This window comes from Cheilinus undulatus, linkage group 4, assembly GCF_018320785.1.
Source record: "Cheilinus undulatus linkage group 4, ASM1832078v1, whole genome shotgun sequence".
Classification (NCBI taxonomy): domain Eukaryota; kingdom Metazoa; phylum Chordata; class Actinopteri; order Labriformes; family Labridae; genus Cheilinus; species Cheilinus undulatus.
Window position 1 is genome coordinate 56,136,079 of NC_054868.1, and position 27,855 is coordinate 56,163,933.

At 40.4% G+C, this 27,855-nt stretch overlaps 1 protein-coding gene across 1 annotated transcript in view; it reads left to right on the forward strand.

Annotated features, from left to right (window-relative positions):
* The window catches only part of LOC121509004 (MORN repeat-containing protein 4-like), a 40,839-nt gene extending 14,020 nt beyond the window's left edge, over window positions 1-26,819 (forward strand). Inside the window, exons 3-5 of the mRNA XM_041786182.1 lie at window positions 15,700-15,814; window positions 20,742-20,851; window positions 26,656-26,819. Coding sequence (XP_041642116.1) covers window positions 15,700-15,814; window positions 20,742-20,851; window positions 26,656-26,819 — 389 coding nt within the window. The remainder of the gene's footprint in view (window positions 1-15,699; window positions 15,815-20,741; window positions 20,852-26,655) is intronic.
* The last annotated feature ends 1,036 nt before the right edge of the window (window positions 26,820-27,855 follow it).

A 27,855-nucleotide genomic window follows, 5' to 3' on the forward strand; every position in this document is an offset into this window, starting at 1 on the left:
CACGGTTCAGACGGGAGCTTTGAAGATGGATTCACCAGTGAGAAACATGGACACAGTTGAATCCATCTGCTCTGCAGGGTTACATCTTTGCACCTCAGTATATTTTTGCTGAAACTCTCTCCAGTTTCCAACCCTATCTAATTTTGTCATATCTTTACAACACAGCCATGAAAGTACAAAAATAAATCTTTGGAGAAGCACAGATTAAAGTCACTATTTATTATGCAACTCTATTTCCAAAAAAGCTGGGACACTGTATTAAAAGTAAAAACAGAAGTCAATGATTGTCAAATCTCATAAACACATATTTTATTCACAGTAAAACATAAACAACACCGCAGATGTGACATTTTACCATTTCATGAAGACATTAGCTCATTTTGAATAAGATAGCAACAACACTTCTCTAAAAGTAGGGATGGGGCCATGTTTGCCACAGGTATCCCCCCCCTTCTTTTAACAACAGTCTGTCAACGTCTGGGGAGACTAATGCTGGAGTTTTGGGAGGGTAATGCTGTCCTGTACTTGTCTGATGGAAGATTCTAGCCCTGGATTCTTCTGGCTTTTTATGTGTCAGATGTTTTCTAGAGGGGGAAGGTGTCCTAGAAATGACGGCCCGGGTTCATATCCATCCAACCGGCTCCTTGCATGCCATTCCTCACTCTCTCTCCTCTGCCCACTTTACTGTTTTTTAACTTATGCATAAAAAACTTGAAACAAACACACCAATGCTGTAAATACAAGTGGTGATAAGAGACACTTTCTGTGGCAGCTTTTAAAGAATCACTAGAGGATTTTCCTGCTACTAGGAAGAAGAGTCTAGGCTCTTCAAGTCTAACTAGCTGTCTTTAAAATGAACCTGCTCTTGAACAGATTGCAGCTAATAGTCAGAAAAAGGTGTCAGAATGGAGTCAGCTACTACAGAAAAATGTACACACAGGCACACACACCATCTGGTGCCAGAGCGCCCGCTGAGACAGGATATCACACTACCTAAACCAGTATTTTCAGTTTGACAGAAACACTCCGACAACCTTTAGGGCAAGGTTAAACAAAGAACAAAAGTTTGGCACCAAAGCAGCGGGAGTCTGTGGGGAGAAACATATGGTCTCTGCACGGTTGGTGGAAAACTGTTAAACTGGTTTGGCTGTGTTGAGCTCTGATACGCTCAGGTTTAGAGCACAGCGGTGGGTTCCTTTTTTAGCATGCACATTTCAGAGTGAGGGAATTAGTCGGTGCATTTCTGTGCTAGATGTTCAAAGCTGTAGAAATATTCCAATATATCCAAATTAGGCACTGAATATTAGATAATTAGGTTTTTAATGATCCAAAATGGTGAGCAGACTCTAAAACACTGTCCAGATCACACGTTATAGATCGGCAACGCTTCGGTTCCAAAATGCTGCTGAAGTGTTCGTGCAGTTTAGATGTTGTGCAGGAGTTTGCTTGCTATTTTGATGGATGCATTCCTCTCCAGGTCACCTGTCTTGTGAAACAGATGTAGTTTTCATGCCTTCAGGGCTTAGTGTTTACATGTTATCTGTTCGCCTCTGTGGTTCAAAAATGAAGCCGGTGCCAAAGGGCAAAGCTGCAGCTGACTGTGAGACAGTTGTGGTGGAATCAGCTGGAGGGGAACTTTTAGATCAGCGCTGCGTTTTTCCCTCACTTGCCGGTCAAAATCAAGAAAGGGTCTGGACTCTGACATTAACATTTTTCATAATAGCAACAAGGAACACTGTGAGAAGCGCTCTGAAAATGAGGATAGGCTGGCCATGGACGCAGGCCCTGGATCTGCAGGAGCTGATAACAGATCAGGTTAACTTCCACAGTAAAACAGCAGCAGTACACATTCAGGTCACTCTGAGATAGTTCAGTGCATGGCGCTGATTTCTAACATGTATCTAACAGTCCTGAGGAACATTTTAAGCTCCAGTCATCACTGAGTCCGTTTGGTATCGCTGTACTGAGAGTAATGAACAAAAACACGTGTCTCTGGGGAATCTTCAGGATATCTGCTCCTCCACCAGGCTGTGATTTTCTCTGTCCTATGGGGCTTCAATGAGGAGGAGGAACCATGATGTGCTTTGATATAATGTTTGCCAATTGCATGCTCCATGTTCGCTGTATGGATTGCTGTTCTGTGCTCTGATATCTGTAGTCTGAGGGGTGCAGTGACTCTGCTCTAGTGTATTTTGAAAGGAAGCCTGTAGACTCAGTCTAGGGAACACAGATGAGGCCTTGTGTTGAAATGCTCGAGTGTTTATTTATTGTGATGAGCCAAATAAAGCAGTGATAACGGTGTTTGTCCTCTGGGACTTGGATTTTGAGATGTGTTTCCTTTTTTAAAGTTTTGAATGAGTTGTGGAGGAATGTCAGCTCAGTGACGGATCATTCACCATGTACCACCAGCGCTCATGGTTTAAGTGCTGACTGTGGCCGTACGCCACCACAGTGCTCTACTGGTGGACCGTATGTATGGAGGTCGTGTACGACAGCGCCGGTCTGGAAGGCGTTTTAACGATCACATTCAGAGAAAAACCGTCACACAGCTCCTTTGGTTCTTCTTCACTGCTCTGAAAACTGTAGCTCATGCATGCAGTGAAGAAGAATTGATTTAGCATAGCTAAATGTAGCAAAAAGTAAAGCTAAACCAAACGGTATGGGGTCGGTGCATGAGCTTGTGTACTCGCCATAACCAATACCTGCATTTAAGCAGTACTGAACGTATTTCTGATACTGGCATCTCAAACGGAACAACCCCATTTATTTTCTATATTCTGTGGAGACATTAGAAAAAAAGCATGAAGGCATTCCTGCTGTTTTCATGGTGATTTAAGATGCTGTCAACAGTTTGAAAAAGGCCCAAAGTTGAGGATTCTGCTGGTAGTTCTGTTCTCACTGTGTGCAGCTGTAAGGCCATTATATCAACCATGCCAGAAACCTATCTGACCAGCCGGGAGCAGCTGATTGGCTGTTGCATCCCTCTTTGCACTGCACAAGAAACAACGTCAAAAGTCAGGGTGACTTCCACGTGAGTCATGCTCCTGAAAATTTGCACAATGTGCTCACCTTAAGCTTAGGGTGAGGGTTAGGGTCACCTTAAGGTTTCCAGTTGGTTTCTTTCATGCTCTGACCTTTTAGGGTCTGAACTTTTGCTCTGAGCTGCTTTTAAAGACTGCTGGGATGCAGCCGGCTGAACGGTTGGATTCTTTGTCAGACTAGCTGGTGTGAGATTTTCACAGGGTTGAAATAATTACCTAGAATTTTCTATAGACATGGGCTTGAAATCCTGCTCTATACTAATGCTCTTAAACTGTGATAGACCTCCCACCACTAGGGGCTGCTGTAACTTCACTTAATAGCCTCTGCCTTCCTGTCTGAGCTTTCCCCCGACATAAGACTAAAATATTAGAAGCGTGTAGCAGGAACCGCGGTGTGGCTTTTTTAGGTAATAAATGGAAATGAAGTGGAATGTCGGCTGATGAGGGTTGAACTCGTCTACCCTACAGAAGTGAAAAGGCCACATATCCAAGCCTGATGTTATTCTGCAAAGTGGAGAGAAGGCTGGTGGAGCTAGCTGCTCATGTTAGCAGGTGTGATGTTCTCTGTACAGCGTGGCTAACACAGGCACCCTGGGAGGAGTTTGACTGTTTCTGAGTATTTTCTTCTCTTCACATTAGTCGGTTGAATGCAAATTAAATTAGCTGAAAGCCTAAGATAACAATTTCCATCCCTAAAATTTAGTATAAAACAACTTAAGCAGCATTAAAGAAAGCCAAGCAGGCCCTGAAGCCGGACCAATATGCAATAAAAAGGTTTTCAAATTTTAAGATGAACTTTTAATCATGACATGATCTCCATCAAAACCTAGGGAAGAGCATTCAACCGTACACCTTTGTTAAAATGTCCTGAGTTTAAGGATGAATTATCAGCAAATTTCCTAAAAGCATCAGACTTCCAACTGAAATTCTTACTCCTCTTTTAATAAAAGCACTCACAAGATGAGGAAAAATCCTGAAAAGAGGAAAAAGGTCAAGAAATTGGAGCGTTTGTCACAAAAAGCCTTAAACCAGGGGTGTCAGACTCAGTCACAGCAGGGGCCGGATTCTGGATTCAGGACTAACCTGAGGGCCTAACAGGGTCCCCTTTTAACCAGAAACTGTCAACGTTGTTTCACTGGTAATAAAATAAGAAACTCAACTTTATTTATACAGCACTTTAAAACAACCACAGCTGAAACAGAGTGCTGCACATGAGTAGACAAGACAACGCAGTAAAACAATCAATAGGTATAAACACTAAAATCATCGTTTCATTGTTTTAAAACAATTTAAGAACAATAAAAAAACTAAAAACACACTCAGACAGGGTTTTAAGCCGAGTTTTAAGAACGGACAGTGAGGAGGCTCGTCTAATGTGGGAGCGAAGCTCGTTCCACAATTTGGGAGCAGCGACGGAAAAAGCTCTAACCCCTCTGAGCTTCCGTTTTGACCTCGGTACCTCCGGGAGCAGCAGATCAGCTGACCTGAGGATCAGGTCAGCTGATCAGCTGACCTGAGGCCCCGAGCAGGAGCGTAGGGGTGAAGGAGCTCAGAGAGGTAGGACGGGGCCAGACCATTCAAAGATTTAAAAACACATAAAAGAATCTTCAGATGGACTCTGAAGGGCAGCCAGTGGAGGGAGGCCAGGGTGGGAGTAATGTGCTCCTCTTATGTCCAGTTAAGAGGCGAGCGGCTGCGTTTTGCACCAACTGGAAAGAAAAACGCTGATGATAAACGAAGCTGACATTTAAAAGTTAAAAAGATCAGTTTAAGACTCATAACCTGAGGAAAGTCCACTTATTATTACATGAAATTGAAATTGAAAAATAATGTTTTTAAAGGCAAATATATAAGAAAGAAGTCAAAATCATGAGTTTAAAAAGTTAAAATTTGATAAGATTCAAAATTTTAAATTGTGAGTCTAAAAGGTCAAACTATGAGATTATGAAGTCAAAGTTTGGAGTTGAAAATATGAGGTTAAATACAAAATAATTGGTTAAAAATGTCAAAATATGACTATGAATTATGAATCTTAAAGCTCTAAATGTTCTATGAGAAGTCAAAATTATGAGAGTAAATGCTGAAAGTATGAAATTAAAAGTCAGAATCCTCAGTTTGAGTCCTGGTTGTGAGATGCTAAATGGAAAATCTGAAATTAAAACACAAATGAATTTCTTTTCCCACATTCCTGACTTCTTATCTAAATATTTTGACTCCTTACTTTTTCAGATTTTATGACTTAACAAGGAAATCTTAAACCATCAGGATAAGTTCACATTTTTATACTGGAGTAAATCTGCAGACCTCAGACTGATGGGCCAGTTAGAACAGAAATAAGAAATCATCTAAGGGGGCCGGATTTGGCCCCTGGGCCTCGAGTTTGACACCTGTGCCTTAGAGCAGTGGTTCTCAACCTTAGGGTCGGGTGCTTAGCTGGTTCTAATCACGCTCTTTATCAGAGCCGGTTTGGTTTTCCATCGGCAAGGAGCCAAGTTGGAGCCACGTCATTACGTCACCGTGAAACGTGAGTACGTCACTGCATTTTACCCAAGGACGCTCGCGCCATGAGGAAGTTAACAAAGAAACTATGGAGGAGTGATGATCCTGGCTTTGCAAGCCTGCATAAAGATCCAGAGCCAAAAATAAAACAACTGCTGCAGGATATCTGTCTTCATCTGAGTCACAGGGAACGGCGACTACGTTAGAGAATACAGGTAATTATCAACGACGTTTAGCTCCATAACAATGAACGTGTTAGTGTTAGCATTCGCTAGGCTGCTTAGCTTCAACTACGCTTGCATCAAATACGTAGCAGTTAAACGTAATAAACTGACGGTGATATCTTTGTTTATCGTTATAGATGGTCTTCAGGCTGACTGCGAGGAGCTGCCTTCTAAAAAAAGTGACTACAAGCTGGAGCTGAGCAAGAAAATGTGGCTGACCTGCTGTGTGCTCCATGATATTTAACCATGCAGACGGCTGAGTTTCTTTGTGGCTGAAGGCATGCTGTTCTATCCAGACAAACTGTGATGAGATGTACAGATGTTTGTATTTAAACAGTCCTCTCCATCATGCTGTTCACCTTTAGCTGATGCTGTAATTGATGCTCAAGGACTCATGACACGTCACTGTGACGTTCAGGTTTTTGTTTTGTACCCTGCGCTGTTGTTTGACTTGTTTCAATAAATTGTTTGAGACGAGGAAATCGCCATTACATTCTTCACTGAGATGCCCCACCTTTTATGTCACTAAAGCATGAACTTTACATTTCCATAGATTTATCAAAATCAACAATACAAATCAAATAATATCTGTGCTAGAGTAGGGCAGTTCATCTGTCTTGGTATGAATATAGAAAGCTCACATGCTGCTGTTATGTTTGAAGCTAAGAATGTGTGGATGAACTATTTTTGACACTATTAGTCCCTTTTCATTGTTTCATTTGGCCATTTCTGCAACATTTTCTGCCCCCTTTAACCTATTTTCTCCCATTTTGCCACTCTTTAACCCATTTTTGTAAGTTTCCTGCCAGTGTGTTTTTGCCACATTTGAACCTCTTTTCCTGCAGGTTTTTGCCCCTCTGTGCCTCTCCAAAGCACATTTTGCCACTCTAACCCCTTCTCATCCCTTACTCTGGGCATTTTTGCAACATTTCGGCCAGTCTTAGCCCATTTTTAAAGGATATTTACTAATAATGGCTGACGAGTAGATTTGTGTAGAAACAGATCAACATCAGCTCATTCTAAAGCTGTTTAAACAGTAATTGTTTTTGGGGAGGATTTAACAGCTGCAGACATTTGAAGCCAAAGAAACTCTTAAAACCAGAGCCTGATTGACCCTCGGGTCGCCGGTTAATGATCAGTGGATTACAGACGAAACGTGCATCTCTTATCAAAAATAACTTTTTATTTACACAAAGTACAAATGAAAATAATCACAAAATAACTTTAAACCAAACTATTTGGTCCGAGAGGAAGACGAGGCAGATGAGCTGCAGGGTGGGACTGGCGATGCTGGTCGTGGTAACAGAGCCTCCAAATCCACGGTTGGTGACTGAAACGAGCGGGAAACGTTGCTGATACCGTACAGCTCAGTATTATGATTAGACGGGCCGCTGTGTAACAACGAGGGAAGTTCTGAATGCAGGTCAGGCAGTGAAATATCGCTGCTTTGTTCAGGATTCTTCAGGCATTGTTATTGTTTGTTAGCTTACTAGCGGCTAACTGGCTAGCACGCACCACATTAGCTGGCGTAACGTTCATAATATTGATGAGGGGATATTGTAGCGAGCGTATTCATAGTAGGCGAACAACAGGATGAAATCAAACCTACCAGGATCAGTGACGGTGGTCTGCAGGACGGAGCCGACCAGCATGTACTCCGTCTGTGGCCGAGTTCAGAATGACTGCTCTCACCGCGTCACGATCGTCACGATAACCCCGCCCCCCGCCCCCCGACGTAGTTGGCGCTTCGCTCTGGCCCAGCAAAGAGGTGGTGCCTGCTAAGCTCCAGTTTTTAGCACCTGGAGCCGGTGCTTTGTTGGTGCAAACAGAAAGAACCGGTGCTAACAGGCACTAGCCTGGAACTAGCCCTAGCACCAGCTCGCTCGAAAAGGGGCGTGAGAGAGGGGGTCGCCAGATTCCCTAAAAAACTAACAACATTTTTTAGATTTCACTGTTGCTACTTTACACCAACTTTAACCCATTTTCATCCATTTTCCCATCAATTTTAACACATTTTTGCCAGTTAACACCTGTTTCTGTCAGTTTTAAACTCTTTCCACCACTCTTTTCTGTCTGTTTTTGCCACTTCAGATTAATGTTGTCTCTGTTGACCCATTATTGCCTCTATTAACCCCTTTTTACCACTTTTTTACACCCAGTTTTTCCCATTTTACCCACATTTCACTCTCTGATGCCAATTTTTGCTAGTTTAACCAATTTCCACAAATATCTGCCTATTTTCTCTTTCTTAGTTAACACCTTTTTTGCCAGTTTATATCAATTTTTTCAATTCAATTTAATTTTTATCACCAAATTTCCACACATTTTTGCCAGTTTAAAGCCATTTCAGCCTCTGTTGAACTCCCTTTTACCACTATTTATGTCCATTTTTTCCACTTTAACCCATTTTTGCAATAGATTTTTTTTTGCCATTTTTGTGTCATTGTTGCTCCTTCTAACCCATTTCTGCTTCTTTTTAAATCCAATTTCACCACTTTTCCATTTTTTTTTTTTTTTTTTTTGCCATTTTTAACCCATTTTAATTCTTTTTTTTCCAACTAAAGGGATTCACATTTTCAGAAGGCTATTTACTACACCACTGATTAAACAGATATGTATTTCTGTGATAAGAGTGGTTATTTTATCAGGGTAGATATAAATGATGGTTATCACAGGTTAACTTTATAATGGATCCTGGTTTTGCTGACCTCCATGGTCCCCCAGTTTGGCTGGGCCCCAGAAAGCTCTCCCAGTTACCCCCTTATGGATGACCTTGTCTGCAGAGGACTGTCTTGGAAGTGCATGGCTGTGTTGATCCACCTTCAGGTCCAGTGGGGGTCCCCGGTCTGTGACTCCTTTATTTTGGGGTTGCAGGCTGTAAAGGTGGAGAACCCCTGCCTTAAACAAACTGGATTTTGCTGCTTTGCATCACAAACATCATGATTCAGCCTCACAGGCTTTAAAGTAGACCGGTTATCGTCTTCTAACGAGGCGTTCTGTTTCATGGGGAGCATTTGTTGGAGCATATCCAGATACAAGCACCTTTTGGATGGCTCCCTCTTTACACGTTGGCTGGTGAATAGCTGCTTTAGCCTGCTGTTAATGTGGTTTTAATGAAGTAGTCCTCCCACTTTTATAGCTCCATGTGTAAACAGAGCTAACGTACACCTGGGACTGTAACTCTCCTCTCTACTTCACCAGGATGTGTGATGACCCAGACTGTAGTTTACATGTTTGTGACTGGAGATGTTGTCATGAACACAGACGGATGCGTGTAGAGCATCACGTCTCTGCGTCCATGCGTGCCGGCCCTCTGTTTGCACACAAACATGTAGGTGAGCGTCGGACAGAGGTCCACGGTGTCGCATGAATAATTCAGAGGAGCGCTTGGATGAAGACAGGCAGCGGGGCTATCAGGTTACAGGAAGTGGGGCGGGTACATCCACTGTAGCAGCAGAGGCCATTCACTACTGTACTTTAACATCCATGCATTACCGCTATTGATTGACACAGAAGCCGGACAAATTAAGCTAAACCCTAATTAGCCAGAGACCACGACCCGGCACGAGACTGGAGGGAGGCTACGACGAAGCTGGGTACAGATGAGAGTCTGGAGGATCAGATCTGGAGAGACTGAGGGGAAATCACTGTCCCTGTGCAGCCTGTCCCTCCTGTAAAAAACGAGCCGTTAGATTAAATGTCCCTCCTGTAAAAAACGAGCCGTTAGATTAAATGTCCCTCCTGTAAAAAACGAGTCGTTAGATTAAATGTCCCTCCTGTAAAAAACGAGCCGTTAGATTAAATGTCCCTCCTGTAAAAAACGAGTCGTTAGATTAAATGTCCCTCCTGTAAAAAACGAGTCGTTAGATTAAATGTCCCTCCTGTAAAAAACGAGTCGTTAGATTAAATGTCCCTCCTGTAAAAAACGAGTCGTTAGATTAAATGTCCCTCCTGTAAAAAAACGAGCCGTTAGATTAAATGTCCCTCCTGTAAAAAACGAGCCGTTAGATTAAATGTCCCTCCTGTAAAAAACGAGCCGTTAGATTAAATGTCCCTCCTGTAAAAAACGAGTCGTTAGATTAAATGTCCCTCCTGTAAAAAACGAGTCGTTAGATTAAATGTCCCTCCTGTAAAAAACGAGTTTTTAGATTAAATGTCCCTCCTGTAAAAAACGAGTCGTTAGATTAAATGTCCCTCCTGTAAAAAACAAGCCCCTTAGATTAAATGTCCCTCCTGTAAAAAACAAGCCCCTTAGATTAAATGTCCCTCCTGTAAAAAACGAGTCGTTAGATTAAATGTCCCTCCTGTAAAAAACAAGCCCCTTAGATTAAATGTCCCTCCTGTAAAAAACGAGCCGTTAGATTAAATGTCCCTCCTGTAAAAAACGAGTCGTTAGATTAAATGTCCCTCCTGTAAAAAACGAGTCGTTAGATTAAATGTCCCTCCTGTAAAAAATGAGTCGTTAGATTAAATGTCCCTCCTGTAAAAAATGAGTCGTTAGATTAAATGTCCCTCCTGTAAAAAACGAGTCGTTAGATTAAATTTCCCTACTGTAAAAAAACTTGACTTTTTTCTCTTAATATTACAACGTTTTTCTCGTAATATTATGACTTTATTCTCATAATATTACGACTTTTTTCTTGTAATATTGCGACTTTATTCTTGTGATATTACGACTTTTTTCTCGTAATATTATGACTTTTTTCTCGTAATATTATGACTTTTTTCTCGTAATATTATGACTTTATTCTCTTAATATTCTGACTTTATTCTCATAATATTATGACTTTATTCTTGTTATATTATGACTTTATTCTCGTAATATTATGACTTTATTCTCGTAATATTATGACTTTATTCTCATAATATTATGACTTTATTCTTGTTATATTATGACTTTATTCTCGTAATATTATGACTTTATTCTCGTAATATTATGACTTTATTCTCATAATATTACGACTTTTTTCTTGTAATATTGCGACTTTATTCTTGTGATATTACGACTTTTTTCTCGTAATATTATGACTTTTTTCTCGTCATATTACGACTTTTTTCTTGTAATATTGCGACTTTATTCTTGTGATATTACGACTTTTTTCTCGTCATATTATGACTTTTTTCTCGTAATATTATGACTTTTTTCTCGTAATATTATGACTTTATTCTCTTAATATTCTGACTTTATTCTCATAATATTATGACTTTATTCTTGTTATATTATGACTTTATTCTCGTAATATTATGACTTTATTCTCGTAATATTATGACTTTATTCTCATAATATTATGACTTTATTCTTGTTATATTATGACTTTATTCTCGTAATATTATGACTTTATTCTTGTTACATTATGACTTTATTCTCGTAATATTCTGACTTTATTCTCGTAATATTCTGACTTTATTCTCGTAATATTCTGACTTTATTCTCGTAATATTCTGACTTTATTCTCGTAATATTATGACTTTATTCTCATAATATTATGACTTTATTCTTGTTATATTATGACTTTATTCTCGTAATATTATGACTTTATTCTTGTTACATTATGACTTTATTCTCGTAATATTCTGACTTTATTCTCGTAATATTCTGACTTTATTCTCGTAATATTATGACTTTTTTTTGTAATATTACAACCTTATTCTTGTAATATTATGACTTTTTTTTGTAATATTACAACCTTATTCTTGTAATATTATGACTTTTTTCTTGTAATATTACAAATTTATTCTCGTAATATTATGACTTTTTTCTCGTCATATTCTGACTTTATTCTCATAATATTATGACTTTATTCTCGTAATGTTACGACTTTATTTTCGTAATATTACAACTTTTTTCTCGTAAATTACGACTTTTTTCTAAAAACATTACGACTTTATTCTCGTAATATTACGACTTTTTTCTTGTAATATTACGACTTTATTCTTGTTATATTACGACTTTTTTCTCGTCATATTTTGACTTTATTCTTGTTATATTATGACTTTATTCTCGTAATGTCAAAAAAGATTATTTCTTTTATTTTCTCTCTTTGTGTGGCCCTGATGGTCCGTGTTTGATAGTGCTGTGTTGTACAGCTAAAGGCTGTAAATTCTGAACTGTGTCCATCCATCGCTCTTAGACTTTGACCTCTTATATCACTAATTCTGCTCGATGCTCCTCTCCTGTTTGATGGACGATGTCGTTTTTGGTGTTTGAGTCCAGACGCCCGCGGCCTCTCTGACACTCAGCTGCTCGTGCGTGAAATTCTGGCCTCGGGGGCTCTCGCCCTCTTCCAGGGCTCCCTGCTGGCTAAAGAGTTTGGATTTAAGCCCCTGCTGGCCCTCTTTTTTCTGCCCATATATACTTAATGGAGTCACACTCATGCACGCACAGACTTCTCCACATCTGCCCGTATGGATTGAGGATGTTTGAGGAGGAGAAAGACTTTGAAATGGAATGCAGAGCTCCAGATTTAGTTTGGGCCAAATCTCATCTCCAAATCTCCCGTGAAAACCGGCTGAGATTAGGCAGAGAGCAGCGCTTTAAGCAGCCCTGACAGATGGACTGCCTAATTTACTTTGCCATTAGCTGGGAGCAAAGGGACAACACTCACCCTGGCCTCACCCTATTCCTCCCCCCTTCTGTAAATCCCAATCCGCTGCTCCCAGATCTTCCTCGCTCCTCTCCCCTCCACCAGTTTTCATGCCACTTGGCGAGCGCTCAGCAAATCCTATTCCTCGCTTACAGCTGCTACGAGAATCCCGGGACCTCATGGAGGCCGTGTCCAACTGTGCTTCACATCCAGTTATTCTCCTAAATCCCGCTGGGCCTGCTAATAGAGTCTGGCAAAGGAAGGAGGAATGCTCACTTCTCTTCTCCCCACACGTCTCCTTCTGCCGCTGATCCTGAAAATGAGTCGAAGAATTTAGGAGAAAATTAGCTCTCACCTCTGCTGGAAGATTTTAAAGAGAAAAAAGGAAGGGGAACACTTTCACTTTTGCTTTTAGCACCATCTCAAATCTGCTAATTGAGAACTTTCAGCTTAAATAATGAAGCAATTACTCCCTAATTATTAAAGTACTTTTGTAATCCCTGGATAAACTGTGGAGAAGTCTTACAACACATCCTAATAGCATGCAACATTAGCGAGCAGAGCCTACAAAATCATCTTAATTCTTCTGCTTCCTGTTAGAGTTTTCTTACACCTGATGCAACACAAAGCAGAGGCGGGTTTCCCTCTCTGTGGCTGTCTCAGCTTTGACAAGGAACAACAGAGTCCTTCCAGATTTCCTTCACTTTTCTCACTCGGCAGGGGTGTGAATCCTTCAAGGAAGTTTAAAAGCACTTACGCTTTTCTTCTGAGGGTAGAATCAGTCATGAGAGATGATTGTGTGTTAACTGTGCTGCTGTTAGAAACAGTGTTTGTTTATTTGTTTGTTTGTTTTTGGAGGGTAGACTGAATGACACACCTGTAGAGGTGCACAGCCTGTGCTTGGTCTGACCTGACCTTTTAACCCTTTAATTGCCGTGTTTGTAATGTAAACAAACAACATTTTTTGATGAAAAAAAAACACAAATTCATTTTCTTCAAGATACTACACTGAAAGTGAATAACTTATTTATGGCTGACTGCAGCCTGGTGTATGTCATTGATTAGCAGCATCATTGGTTAAAATGCATTATTAGTTTTTCTGTGAGGTCAGTTTTTCTAAAATACTCACTTTTTTCACCCTTCTGTGCATAAATGCACACCTTTAAATCATGTTATAAATATCATACATTTCAGAACGGTTTTACTGGTATTGAATCATATTTTTCTCATTTAAGGTCAGCCCTAACCATAATGCAAAATACACAAAAAATGTTTTTTTTTTGCAAGTTACTACATGAAAATGAGAGAACTTATTTTTTGATGATTGCACAGACACACTCACAGACTCACACACTGATCTGCACTCAAACAAACCTCAGAGAGTTAGTGAGAAGGGGAGCAGAGGGCAGTAGAACACTGAAATCTGGTGGAAAAACATGGATTTCCTGCCCTCGCCCATATATGGTAAAAGTGATGTCACATGGTAAAAAACTGGTCCAGGTGCAAATGTAAAGCCCCAACTCTCAAATGAAGCCCAGAAAGCAGAACATGCATGATTCATGCCTTAATGGTGTATGGATCAGAAGAAGTGGTTTGAATGGGTTTCAGTGGGGACTTTTACACAGCAGGGATATTAACGCTGTAAAAAAGGTTTACTTTATTTATGTTGGGCTGGTTGTGGTGGCTGGGACAGAATTTTGAAAGTTGTGCAAAAATGAACAAAAAATACAAAACATGATGATATTAATGTGAAAGAGGACAAAGTTTTTAAAACAAATATCAACTAAGCGTGCATTTTTGGCACAGGGGGTACCAGAGGGTTACAGACCTGAATCCTGGTAGGACTTGTGTGTTGTTGTCAGGCCTCTGCTCTACATCCAGGTTATCCTCCTAAAACAGAGGGGTCAAACAGTCACAGCTAGTGCTGCGCAGTTAACTGAAAATTAGATTAAATCACAATTTAGCCTGCTGCAATATTCAAATCACAAAAGTGCAATATTTCTTCGACCTGAAATTTGTGTCAAAATACCCTTTTTTTTTTGTTTGTTTGTTTTTTGCAGCAGAGATGTCATGCATGAAATATCATGCAATCGTGTAGGCGCCGTTTTTTTAAGAATAGTCTACCAAAAATCCTTCCTTCTACATTTTTGTACTTTTTTTGTATTAAATATAAGAACAAAAAAAACCCTTCAGTAAAAAAAAATCCATATCCAATTTGTAATTCGAGTCAAAATCATCAGAAATAGACACTTTTAAAGAATTGTTCAGCCCTTGTTTAGGAAACTTTAGAAAGGAATAATCACATATTAAATCACAATTAGATTATTTTCCAAAATCGTTCACAGCAGGGCCGGATTCTGGATTAAGGTCTGACCTGAGAGCCTAACAGGGTCAACACTGAACCAGCTTTTAGCACTGATGATAAATGACTAAAAATCATCAGTTTAACAGCCCAAAATCTGAGATAAAGAATCAAAATTATTAGTTATTCATCAAAATTTGAAGTAAAAATAGTGTTTTTAGAAATTAAATATATGAGATAGAAAGTCAAAATGATGACTTTAAATGGTCAAAATATGAGATTAAATTCTAAATCATGAGTTAAAAGATCAAATTATGGGATAAATAGTCAGATTTAGGAATCAAAAAGGTCTAACCTGACATTATAATTAAAATCATAGTTTAAGAGATCAAAATGTCACTTTAGATTAAAAATTAGTAATCTAAAAGGCTAAAATATGACCTAAAATTTAAATTTCTGAATCTGAAATGTCAAAATGTGAGATAAAAACTCAAATTCATGAGGTTAAAAGGTCAAAATATGTCTTAAATTTTAAAGTGGTAAATCTTACAGGTCAAAATATGAGATAAAAGTAAAAAATTATGAATTGAAACGATGAAACAAATGAGATAAATAAAATAAGATTCTGAATCTTTAAGGTCAGTATCAGAGATAAAAGCCAAACTCACAAGTTTAAATCATAATTGTGAGATGAAAAATTGAAAATATGAAGTGAGAACATGAGTTCAGGGTTAAATTTCATAGCGGCGGGCTGGTTAGAATAAAAATATGATCTGAGCTTGCAGGCCGGGTATAACTCTAAAACAGGCCGGATTGGGCCCCCGGGCCTTGACTTTGACACCCCTGTTAGATCAAAGATGGACCTGATATCTGATAGAGGTAGTTCAAACCAAAGTTCAGGCTTTTTTCTGTCCTGATATGAACAGAATTCTTTGAAGGTATCTTTAATGTCACACACAGTTACCTCACAGTCTTATTTAAACCTCACACACATTCCCTGACCTCTTCCTGCTGATTTCACCAACCCGCTCTCTGTGTCCCTGCTGCAGGTCTGCGTCACGGCCTGGGTCAGCTGACCTTCAGTGATGGGACGTGTTACACGGGACAGTTTGAGAACGGGCTCTTTAACGGCTGTGGGGTGCTGGTCTTCCCTGACGGCTCCAGGTTTGTGCGTTGCCTCCTTCTTTCCTGATCTCTAAACGCACAGTTTACCCCCAACAGCTCTCCATCCAAGAAATATAACAGGACAGGTAGAAACCAGCGCTAATCAGCTCCGCCCATCTCTGCGGCTTACTTCCTGTTTTGAATTGAGGACTGCTCTTTTAAAGCAACACTCCATCAGATAAACACACAACAGTAAAGAGATGGTTTGGTTCTAGAGGTGAATTTCACACAGTGAGGGAGAAAAGATGTTAAAAGTGGCTTTCCTAGTTCAAGCTGCAGGCTGCTAACAAAGCATTTAGGATCGGAAGTAAGAAGGCCACTTTTAACGGCTTTTCTCCCTCATGTAATTCATCTAATAAACCAAAAGTTAAATCACTACAGACAGCTTTTTCTTTTTCTGCTCCTGGTTCCTGAAACAGACCACTGAACTTTACTGATAATATTTTTAAACATTTTAAACCCAAACTTTTTGAGCTATTTTAATCCATTTTTTGTTTTATTTGTTAGCTGCATTTTCTTTTACTTTCATTAATCAGAACTTTGTGTTCAGCATACATAAATATTCCACAGTCAGCTGTCAGTGGTATTAGAACAAAGTGGAAGCCATTGGGAACCACAGCAACTCAGCCACCAAGTGGTAGGCCACGTAAAAATGATGGAGCGGGGTCAGAGGATGCTGAGGTCATAGTGCACAGAGGTCACCAACTTTCTACAGAGTCAATGGCTACAGACCTCCAAACTTCATGTGGCCTTCAGATTAGCTCAAGAACAGTGGTAGAGAGCTTCATGAATGGGTTTCCATGGTAACAGCTGCATCCAAGCCATACATCACCAAGTGCAATGCAAAGCGTCAGATGCAGTGGTGTAAAGCACGCCGCCACTGGACTCTAGAGCAGTGGAGACGCCTTCTCTGGAGTGACCAATCACGCTTCTCCATCTGGCAATCTGATGGACCAGTCTGGGTTTGGTGGTTGCCAGGACAACAGTAGTTGTCTGACTGCATTGTGCCAAGTGTAAAGTTTGGTGGAGGGGGGATTATGGTGTGGGCTTGTTCTTCAGGAGCTGGGCTTGGCCCCTTAGTTCCAGTCAAAGGAACTCTGAATGCTTCAGCAGACCAAGAGATTCTGGACAATTCCATGCTCCCAACTTTGTGGGAACAGTTTGGGGATGGCCCCTTCCTGTTCCAACATGACTGTGCACCAGTGCACAAAGCAAGGTCCATAAAGACATGGAGGAGAGAGTTTGGTGTGCATCAACTGGACTGGCCTGCACAGAGTCCTGACCTCAACCCCATAGAACACCTTTGGGATGAATTAGAGCGGAGACTGAGAGCCAGGCCTTCTAGTCCAACATCAGTGTGTGACCTCACAAATGTGCTTCTGGAAGAATGGTCAAAAATTCCCATAAACACACTCCTAAACCTTGTGGAAAGCCTTCTCAGAAGAGTTGAAGCTCTTATAGCTGCAAAGGGTGGACCCACGTCAGATTAAACCCTCTGGATTAAGAATGGGATGTCACTGAAGTTCATATGTGAGTCAAGGCAGGTGAGCGAATACTTTTGGCAATTTAGTGTAGCAGCCATACTAGGAGATTGATGTAGAGGACTGACAGTTGCTGATAACTGTTTTTGAACTGCATGAAAATGTTTTTTATTTTTATTTTTTTTTGGAAAACAAAGAAATTTGAGTGGTAGATATACAGTCATGGATGAAAGTATTGGCACCCCTGGAATTTTTCCAGAAAAAATACCCTTTCTCCCAGAAATTGTTGCAGTTACAAATGTTTTTGGTACAAACATGTTTATTTCCTTCATGTGCATTGGAACAACACAAAAATAATGCAGAAAAAAGACAAACGACATAATGTTACACAAAACTCAAAAAATAGGCCGGACAAAATTGTTGGCACCCTCAACTCAATATTTGGTTGCACACCCTCATAAAAAGAATAACTGAAACCAATCTCTTCCTGTAACCATCAACAAGCTTCTTACACCTCTCAGCTGGAATTTTGGACCACTCTTCTTCTCCAAACTGCTCCAGGTCTCTCAGATTTGAAGGGTGCTTCTTCAACAGCAGTTCTGAGATCTCTCCATAGGTGTTCAATGGGATTTAGATCTGGACTCATTGCTGGCCACTTCAGAACTCTCCAGCTTTGTCTCCAACCATTTCTTGGTGCTTTCTGAGGTATGTTTGGGGTCATTGTCCTGCTGGAACACCCATGACCTCTGACCCAGACCCAGCTTTCTGACATTAGGCCCTACATTGTGACCCAAAATCTCTTAATAGTCTCCAGATTTCATGATTCCTGTCACACAGTCAAGGCACCCAGTGCCAGAGGCAGCAAAACAACCCCAAAACATCCTTGAAGCTCCACCATGTGTGACTGTAGGTACTGTGTTCTTTTCTTTGTAGGCCTCATTCTGTTTTCTGTAAACAGTAGAATGACGTGCTTTTCCAAAAAGCTCTACCTTAGTCTCATCTGTCCACTAAATGTTCTCCCAGAAGGATTGAGGCTTACTCAGGTACATTTTTGCAAACTCCAGTCTGGCTTTTTTCTGTCTCTTTGTCAGCAGTGGGGTTCTCCTGGGTCTCCTGCCATAGCGCTTCATCTCATTCAGATGACCACGTATGGTCCCAGCTGACACTTTTGCACCCTGAGTCTGCAGGACAGCCTGAATCTGTGTGGAAGTTGACTGAGGATGTTTATCCACCATTCCAACTATCCTGTGTTGCATTCTTTTGTCAGTTTTTCTCTTCCGTCCACGTCCAGGGAGATTAGCCACAGCTCCATGGTTATAAACTTCTTGATTATATTACACACAGTGGACAAAGGAATCTCAGGATCTCTGGAGATGGTCTTTAACCTTGAGATTGTTCAGATTTTTACTCTATTTTGCTTCTTAAGTCCTCAGATGATTCTGGGCTCTTCTTTCTCTCCTCCGTGCTTGGTGTGACACACACAGACACACAACACAAAGGTTGGGTCAACTTTTAGACGTTCTAACTGGCTTCAGGTGTGATTTCTAGATTGCAGCACCTGTTACTGCCACAGGTGAGTTTAAATGAGCATCACATGCTGGAAATAAAATGATTCACCCACAGTTTTAAAAGGGGACAATCATTTTGTCTGGCCCATTTTTGAGTTCTGTGGAAAATTATGTCAGTTTTGTCTTTTTCTCTTCTGTTTTTTTTTTTTTTGTGTGTTGTTCCAATGCACATAAATGAAATAAACACATGTATGACAAAAACATTTGTGATTGCAACAATTTCTGGGAGAAATGGTGAATTTTCTGGAAAAATTCCAGGGGTGCCAATACTTTCGTCCATGACTGTAAGATCAAAGGTGAGTCAAGGCAGGTGAGCGAATACTTTTGGCAATATAGTGTAGCAGCCATACTAGGAGACTGATGTAGAGGACTGACAGTTGCTGATAACTGTTTTTGAACTGCATGAAAATGTTTTTCTTTGGAAAACAAAGAAATTTGAGCGGTAGAGTATATGGGGGTTTCTTACTATGAGCTGCCTGGGTTATTATATATATATATATATATATGTATATATATATATATATATATATATATATATATATATATATATATGTACACATACATACATACCTATAGTCAAACAAGCTTGACTAACCCAGGGAGCATCTTCTGAGCAGAGCCTTCTCTGCTCAATCAAACTATAGATCCGTGTTGCGATAAAATGATAAAACGTATGACGAGAGCTCCTGACTGAGAAAAAGGATGGTTGCAGTGTGCAGAGGCCTTTAGCTCAGACTCCCTGAGAAATGTTTCAATGATGATGTGATCATCCCTTAGTTTAGGCTCATACATCTGCCTTGCTGACAAACACTGAGCCAATATCAGATACCTGCTGTGGCACGTCAGTTTCGTGCTGAGGTCTGGTTACCCACCTGCTGAATTAAATAAGCTTCACAAAATGTAAAAATTAAATTTGACTGAAGTATAAAACTAAATACCTTCCTCTGCTCATCCCAGAGTTGATTTAATGAACCAAACCTTCCTGTTATGTTTGAGCTGAATATTCAAAGTCAATGCATGCTCGCTTTTCAAAGGCATGTATAATTAGTCATCACTACAGACCATGGTGACCCCGTGACCCTGAAACAGAAAATAATTCCTCCCTAATTCACCTTCTGTTGCTCTCCACTTTAGGAATCTGCTTTTCTTTGACTAACCGAGGTCAAACATTCAAGCACACGTGAGGATGAGGAAGAATGTGCTCTGTTGTTTGTTAGGGGAGAAACTTTTAATTAATTCTTCAAGGGCTTTAAAATCAAAAGGATGTTTGACAAACAAGCAGAAATTTGGTTTCACCGCTTCTTGACATAAGAGGATGAACTTTTACCAGGTTTGAATGATCGACATTTCTCCTTAAAGTTATTTCCATAAAGAAGAAAGCTTTTATATTTTCCTGCTTGTGTTTGCACCTGAAAAACGTCCTCTCCAGCAGCCCAATTAAAGCATTACATTTAATATCCACGCTGCATTCAAGCCTATTGAAGGTAAAATTCTGCCCTTTGGCTTCGTCTTTACAAACTCCTCAAACCTAAACAGAACATAAGCACTCCTGTTTCCATCCCTCAGACATTCCCCAAACCTCCTGTCTGCTGAATTCTCTTACATTTTTCTGCTGTTTTCCATGCTTTCATACTGTGCTGCATTTTTAACCTAATTCAGAATAGTTTATTCATTTTAAAAATTCAAACATTGAGGAGAAACTTTAGCAGCAAAACTTCAATAACTGAAACTCTTAAAGGATTCCTGAGCTTTTCAAAAGTGTCCTTCCTCCGTTCAGCTGAGCTTTCTTTACATATTTAATTTTTTGTAGCTCTTTTGATGCATTGTGGGGGTTTATTTTCTCCCTGTAAACGATGCTGTATGTGGATGTTTTTGCAGGTATGAAGGTGAATTCGTGCAGGGCAAGTTTCAAGGCGCCGGCGTCTTCACTCGCTTCGACGGGATGAGGTTTGAAGGCGAGTTTAAAGGAGGGTGTGTGGGCGGATATGGTAAGACACCTTTGAGACATTCTCCTGAAAAACAAAGTCAACACTGATAAGATGAAGGTAGTTTTCACAGAGACGTCCTGATTGAGCTGAAACTGATTGTTGTTGGTCAAACTTCTGTAAAAATGCACGATCAGGTTAGTTCTCAGTGTCTGCAGCTGACAGAAGCACTGTACTCCAACTATCAGGGCTATTGAACAACAAAATAAATCTTAGAATTAGTTCATCTTTGTAAATCACAGTGAATGACGTTCTGTTTGACTTATACTGCCTCCAGGAGAGTAACTGGCTTCCTGACTGATACAGACCTGCTTTTATTTTGAAAGAAAGAAGGAACTTTAGGAAGAGTAAAGATTATCACATGAGCTAAAACACAGACACAGAAACTTGTTATGGATTTAAAAACATGACAGTAAAGGTAAATGTTTGATACCATGAGGGTTTTTTAAGTGAAATGAGCCATGAAGGAGCAGGTGGACTTCTTTTACATCACTGCGGCTGCAGGGAGACTCTGCAAAGTTAAAGTTCTGATACGCCGTGTTCACTCTCACGTTTCCATGACTGGATTTGTCTCTGCTCTTTGCTCTGATTCCATCTTCTTAAACACTTTTTGATTATATTAAACAGTGAAAAAGCGTTAATTGCCCCCCGCGTGTTGGGGCTGTGAGGCCCTGGAGGTAATCAACACGTTTTTATTTGAAGACTGCAGAACAACGTGTCTCTGTGACAGCAGGATTGTTTTTGTGCCTGTAAAAATAGAGGTGGGACGATCAGATTCCTTCACGCTCCTACAGCGTAGCAGCCTGAATCAGAGCTGAGCAGAGAGAGGTGTTTTCATAATCACTGTTATTACTTTTCTGGATTTAAACAGCAGAACTACAAACCCACAAAGAGGACAGTCGTGACGCTCTCACTCTCTTCTTTAAGATTCCTGTGACATTACTGCAGGACACACATTTTTAAAACCCCAAAAAAACATGTTTGGAGCGTGACTGTGCACCTCAGGTTTGATGCCTTTTCAAGACAAAAAGTCCTGGAGAGACAAAATGCTTCAAAAGTAGATTAGGGTTAAATCAGATCTGTATAATGTCAGGGAACTTAATTTCTGACCACGTATCAGTGTTATTGGTCCACTGTGTGTATCTCTGTGGAGTCCAAATATCCCTGATGACAGCAGACTTCAGCAGTTTTTTCTCCTCATAGAGCAGACAGCCATGTTAGCAGCCTGGCTGAGCAGTTGTACTGACAGTGTAAACCCTTTACTGTGAGTGTAACTCCACTCCTCAGGGACAGATCAGTAAGCTCCTACAGAAGGGTGCCAAAAACAGTAGGACCGTAGGGTCAGTTTTTGGGACCACTTTTTAGTAACTGAAACATGCATAAATGTGTACTGGGCTGTAACTGACGCAGACCGCTCAAACACGGGCCAAAAACAATGTTGGGTAACATTACACTGTAAAACAGTCAGCTTTTTCCCAGGGGAGCCTCTGAGTTTGGCATTATTTTAAAGTGCAACTTTCAGCTCCTGGCCTGAGTGGAACAGGGCTCAGCTGTTTGGGTCTGCAGGCTTAGACACGATAAAAAGACAGTATTACTATACCCCTGCCTGGCACAGGCTGCTTAATCTTTCTATGAGCCAAGCTCTTTCATAACTTTCACTGCTGTTTTTGAAATGGAGTCGTTTCTCTCCTTACAGTGGCTGTTGTCTTTTCTAATCAATAATACAACTCTTATTTATCCAGTCATTTAGTAAAGGAGGATTTCTGGCTTTCCAGGTTTTCGACCCATTAGCAGTGAGCATGCTGTTTTTAAAGGACAGGCTTCATTCCTAAATGTTTTTATTCCTGTTTTCAGTTAAAGATTAACCAGAGTCCAGGTAACGGTTAACTCTGAGCCTCAGTGTAGAGGGAACAGGAAGTCAGAGAGATGATCAAACACAGACAGGAGTCTGAGCCCCAGCTCACTGAGAGATAGCTGCTTTACTTCAGATTTATAATCTTTGAAAAAGTTTCCTAGAATAAAGAAAACACCGGGTCCATCCATCCTGACAGAGCCTGTCATCCACAGGCTGATGCATCCCTGCCGGGTACCAGATTAAAAAAACAGTCACTGGAGAGAAAGAAGGCTCCTTTCAGTTCAGTCCTCTGGTTCTGGGCACAAATGTTGGCCAGAACCATTCCTGTGATGGAAAGGAGAGAGAAAAGTTAAACATCTCTCAGAACCAGCCAACCTTTTTACAGTCACAACCCCCGCCATAACAGCTTCAGGGTTTGCAGCACAAAAAAGAGAGAGAGCTGAAAACAGAGGTAAATATGTTAGTTTTTATATATCATTAACCGTCAGGAAAATCAAACCTGTGCTGTAAAAACAACGGATGAAAGTTTCTGAGTCAGTGTGCAAACATTCATCCTGAGTTTGTATAGTTTTTTTAACATTTGCAGCAAAGTCAGACGAACTAAACTAACTCTGAGCGTCTGGCGTCCTCATACGAGGACAGGACATTTTAGGTTCACCTGCACCGTTATACTCTTTACTCTGCTGAACTTAGACCTGTTGGCCTCATTCGTGGACACTTGGTCTGCTGCTAATTGGTCACAAAGGCACATCAAAATGTTCACTGTCTATTCAAGATGGCCGCCATTCTAACTAAGGGGGCTTTCACACCTACATCGTTTGGTCCAGACTGGCAGACTTTAGTGTTTGGTCTGAACCAAAATGATAGGTGTGAAACCTCCCCTGGACCGTGGTCCAGGCCAAAAGAGGTGGTCTCGGTCCGGACCAAACGGAACCACGGTCTGGTTCATATCCCAGTGTGAAAGCATTATTTTGAAAGGTTCGGACCTTCGTATCAATGACAGGAAGTTACGACGTGACTACACTCGGAGAGCGCAGACCTCCACCATCAGCCCTATCTCTCCATAGTCAAGAATCCTTTAGAAAATCCCTGGATCCAGACGGTGATCCGGATCACTCCCACAATCTAATCAGTTCTTCCTTAAGCCATTTCTGACATTTCCTGAAAATGTCATCAAAATCTGTCCATGACTTTTTGAGTTATGTTGCTAACAAACAAACCCTCCCGATCACATGACCTCCCTGGCGGAGGTTATAAAATGAGCCGCGGAAGAGCCCACAACAATCTCACGCTACCGAAATTAAGCAGCAGCCTGGACAGGGTGGGCTAACGGTAGCTGCTCTACGTTAGCGAGGAGTAGAAGTGTCCGTTATGAATGGAGATTGTCCAAGCACTTTATAGATGAAGTTCCACCTCACTACTGACAGCTCATCTTCTCTAGAGTTTACAGCACATACCTTCTCTCCTGAGTCGGTGTTGCAGTGGCTCGCAGGATTGCAGACTTTCTTCTCCTTTCCTGTCAACGATGATAAAGTTGTCGTTTAATGATTAAACTCATAGACGATTGGACCAGCCTTATTTACAGCTCTTCAAGCTTCAAGATAGTAGAAAATCAACAATAATCTGACGGTAGGAATGACGATTTCATTCATTGTTTACAACATTCAAGACTCGCATCATTCAACATGTTGACGTCAGACGCCCGCCGGCTGAATGGCCAATCAATGTAAACTACAGAGACACGCAAACCACATAGTTGATGGCGATATCATGTAGGTTCGTCACGTAAAGTCTGTTAGTCTGGTTGCAGTAATGACAGTGTGAAACCCAAACAGACTGAACCGAATATAGACAATGGAACAAAAACACGGACCTTGGACCGGACCTTGGTCTGGACTTTCAGGTGTGAAAACGCCCTTAAATTCACCCCAGCCGATCTCCACGCAGAACTGTTACGACAAGCTCAACAAAATCAACAACGCTGCTTAACAGGAAGTACTGGTATGAAGACACTGGGACCTTTGTAGTGACGTAAAAATAAGGAAATATAGCTGGGCCAGATTTTTGAAAGTCAAAGTGGGTATAAATGCTTAGTTTACATGGATTTTATTAGTATGGGGGACGTTTCCAGCACAGATTTACAAATGTAACAGAAGGAGAAACAGGTATCCCATTCAGGTCCTTCGTCCTGCAGACAAAAGGACATTAGGACATATTTTATACTGTTTACTTTTTATTCTGTGGTGCAGTCTTGTTAAAATATTTCAATAGTACTGTATGTGGGACATTCAACCAAAACGGAGCAATCTGTGGTCCAACAAACAAAAAAAGTCACATTTGTTTGATCATGCATATTTACAACATTTCTCAGTGAAACACAAAAATATATTTGATATAAGTCTGAGCTTGGTTTATATCAAATAAAAATGTTTAGGGTACTTTGTATTGAGAGTAGGGTGTTCCATTTTATGAAAATAAAACTGTCTTAATTTAACACATTTTTGTTGCTTTTTAAAAACGTACCTTTAGGGTACATTTAAATAAGAAAAGAGAAAAAAAAACGTTTTGTTTAAAATGCAACAATGCTGTCACCATAGAATAAGTGCTGTCACTACCATAACATGGCATTATTTATCAAAAATAAAAAAAATTGAAGCATTAAATATTAATTGTTGATATCCTTTAGTTAAATGTGGATTAAAAGTATTGAATTATTAACTTTGAGCTCAAATGATTGTGTGCCCTTTAGAAGAAAAATATGAATTCAAACAGAGAAATAATAATACTTTAAGTTTTATTGAAATAAAATTATGGCATTAGATTATTTTTTGTATATTCAATATGTAGATTCAAACAAAATCTGAGATCTTAAGATGTCCTTCAAATTTTTTGTTTCAGTTGTGAAAAATTTGGACGACAAAATAAATATGAAACTGTGAAAATAGAAGAAATAAGAATTGAGTGGGAATAAATTGTAGAAAAGTGGACTTTAAAGACCCGTTAGAAATGTGTGAATCTGGTTTCTGTAAACATGAAAACACTGAGATCTACATCTGACTGAATTCTGGATTTAGACTGTTAGAAAGTTTTTCGCCTCTTTCCTGGCTGGGTTTCATGTGGGCGGGGCTAATATGTGGGTTCATGATGTCACCAGCCTACAGTGGGAATGGCCCCGCCCCTCTAACACTCCAATCTAAAATCCCAGAGCAGTTCATCTCAGTCCAGTCTGTTGTTAGCTGATGTCTCTGCCTTTATTACAGTGAACAGTCAGTTAAATGATGTTTTTTTCTTCATGGTGAGGTAAATTTACCAAATCTATCAGCCTCAGTGGTCTATGGATCACTGACAGCAGTGTTACTCAACCAAAGAGCCAAACTGTTGAAAAATACCTTCGCAAGAGACACAATCTAAGAGGTGAAAAGTGGCAAAAACAGCTTGAAATAGCAATAAAAATAAGTTAAAGATGTCAAAAATGGTCAAAAAACAGCAAAAATGGGGAGAAAAAGAGTCAGAAAGTAGCAAAAAGGGGTAAGAAGTTACCAAAAAATGAGTTACAGGTGGAAAAAAATGGTCCAAAATGGGCAAAAACAAGGCAAAAAATGAGCAACTAAAATGGGCAAAAAGCAGTTAAGACTGACAAAATGGGCAAAAAATTGGAAACAAGTGGTATTTTATGACAAAAGGTAGCTTAAATGGGTGAGAAGTGTGAAAAATGGTAAAAGGGGGCAACAAAGTGTCCCCTTTTCAAGCATTTCTGGGAATAATGTTTCAAATGAAGACGTAAAAGAGCCACACGTTGAGATTCACTGATTGAAAGCATCAGAGGAGAGGAGGTCCTTCACATCTCAGATTGGTAGGAGATAAATAAAGCCTGGGTCTCTCAGGTTTAGTCTTGTGCAGGAATCGTCTTTTACTTCAGTGAAGTGTTTAACACCGAGTTCCTCTGCTACAGGCGTACTCACCTTTTCTGACGGAGGCCCTGGCGGCGGCGGTGGTGGCGGCGGCACCCACGAAGGCCTGTTTGAAACCAACCAGCTGATGAGGAGAGAGAACAGCCAAGCATCCGTGCAGAGAGCGCAGGCAGCAGCCGCCAAGGCCCGCGCCCTGGCGATGTGACCAGGACTACATTACCCACAGTGCCACAGCAGCAGGACCGTCCTCCTCCCATCAGACTCCTCCAGGTTTTTTCATGCGTCCAGTTTCTTTGACTGCATCCCATCAGACCTGCTCTCTAAATCAGCAGTTTTTTAAATATTCAGGTAGATGTTGTTTCCTTGTTGCAGTATTCTTTGGAGGACAGATCCAAGACTCCAGTATGCTTCAGCTCCACGTTATTATTCCTCTTTAGATTTGACCAGAAAGCCACTGATTCAGGATCAGCCGAGCCAGCCCCAGTCTAACGGTTGGGTCATAACACCGGTGCTAAGTCTGCTTCAGGCTCAGTTAAACTCAGCTCTATTTAAAGATGCACGCAGGCGTTTCCAGTGAGCACTGATTTGGTGATTTTAATGTGAAGGAACCTCCAGAAATCAGGGTTTTACCTAGGCTTGTTCTTGTTTTTACTTATATTTAGAAAGAATCTGAATCTGATGAGTCCACTTATGAGATGTGGAGGCTTCCTGGTCTCTGTTTGATTCCTTTAATCGCTCTAATTAGGTTCAGCTGGCAGCATCTTTACATAATTAAAGTTATAAATGGGCACAACTTATAGAATCAGTTTGGATCTATAATTATCTCCTGTAGCCTGAGTGGGAAGAACTTTTTAAAGGAAGCCTAATTAACATTTACAACCTGCAGCTAAAACCTGGAAATGAGATGAGAAGAAGAAGTTATGGCTTTTAGAGTTTAACACCGAGGGAAACAAAAAAACCCTTGTTTGGTTATTATTCTAACCCACACAAAGTATGTTTCCTGAACTACCTTTATGAAACGTAAGGAGGGAAGAAAACAGAGCAGAAAACATGCATGAAAGAATATTTAAACAGCTGCTCTGTTGAACATCTGTGTGAGGTGTGATTATGGAATCAGGGCTGCAGTGGACACTTTCATGCTTTTGCTAAACTTTTTGCTGACTACAGTTAATTCTTGTTTCAGCGTCCAACACTGACTGGAAACACAGCAGTAAAAACAGTTAAATGTTGCATTCATTATT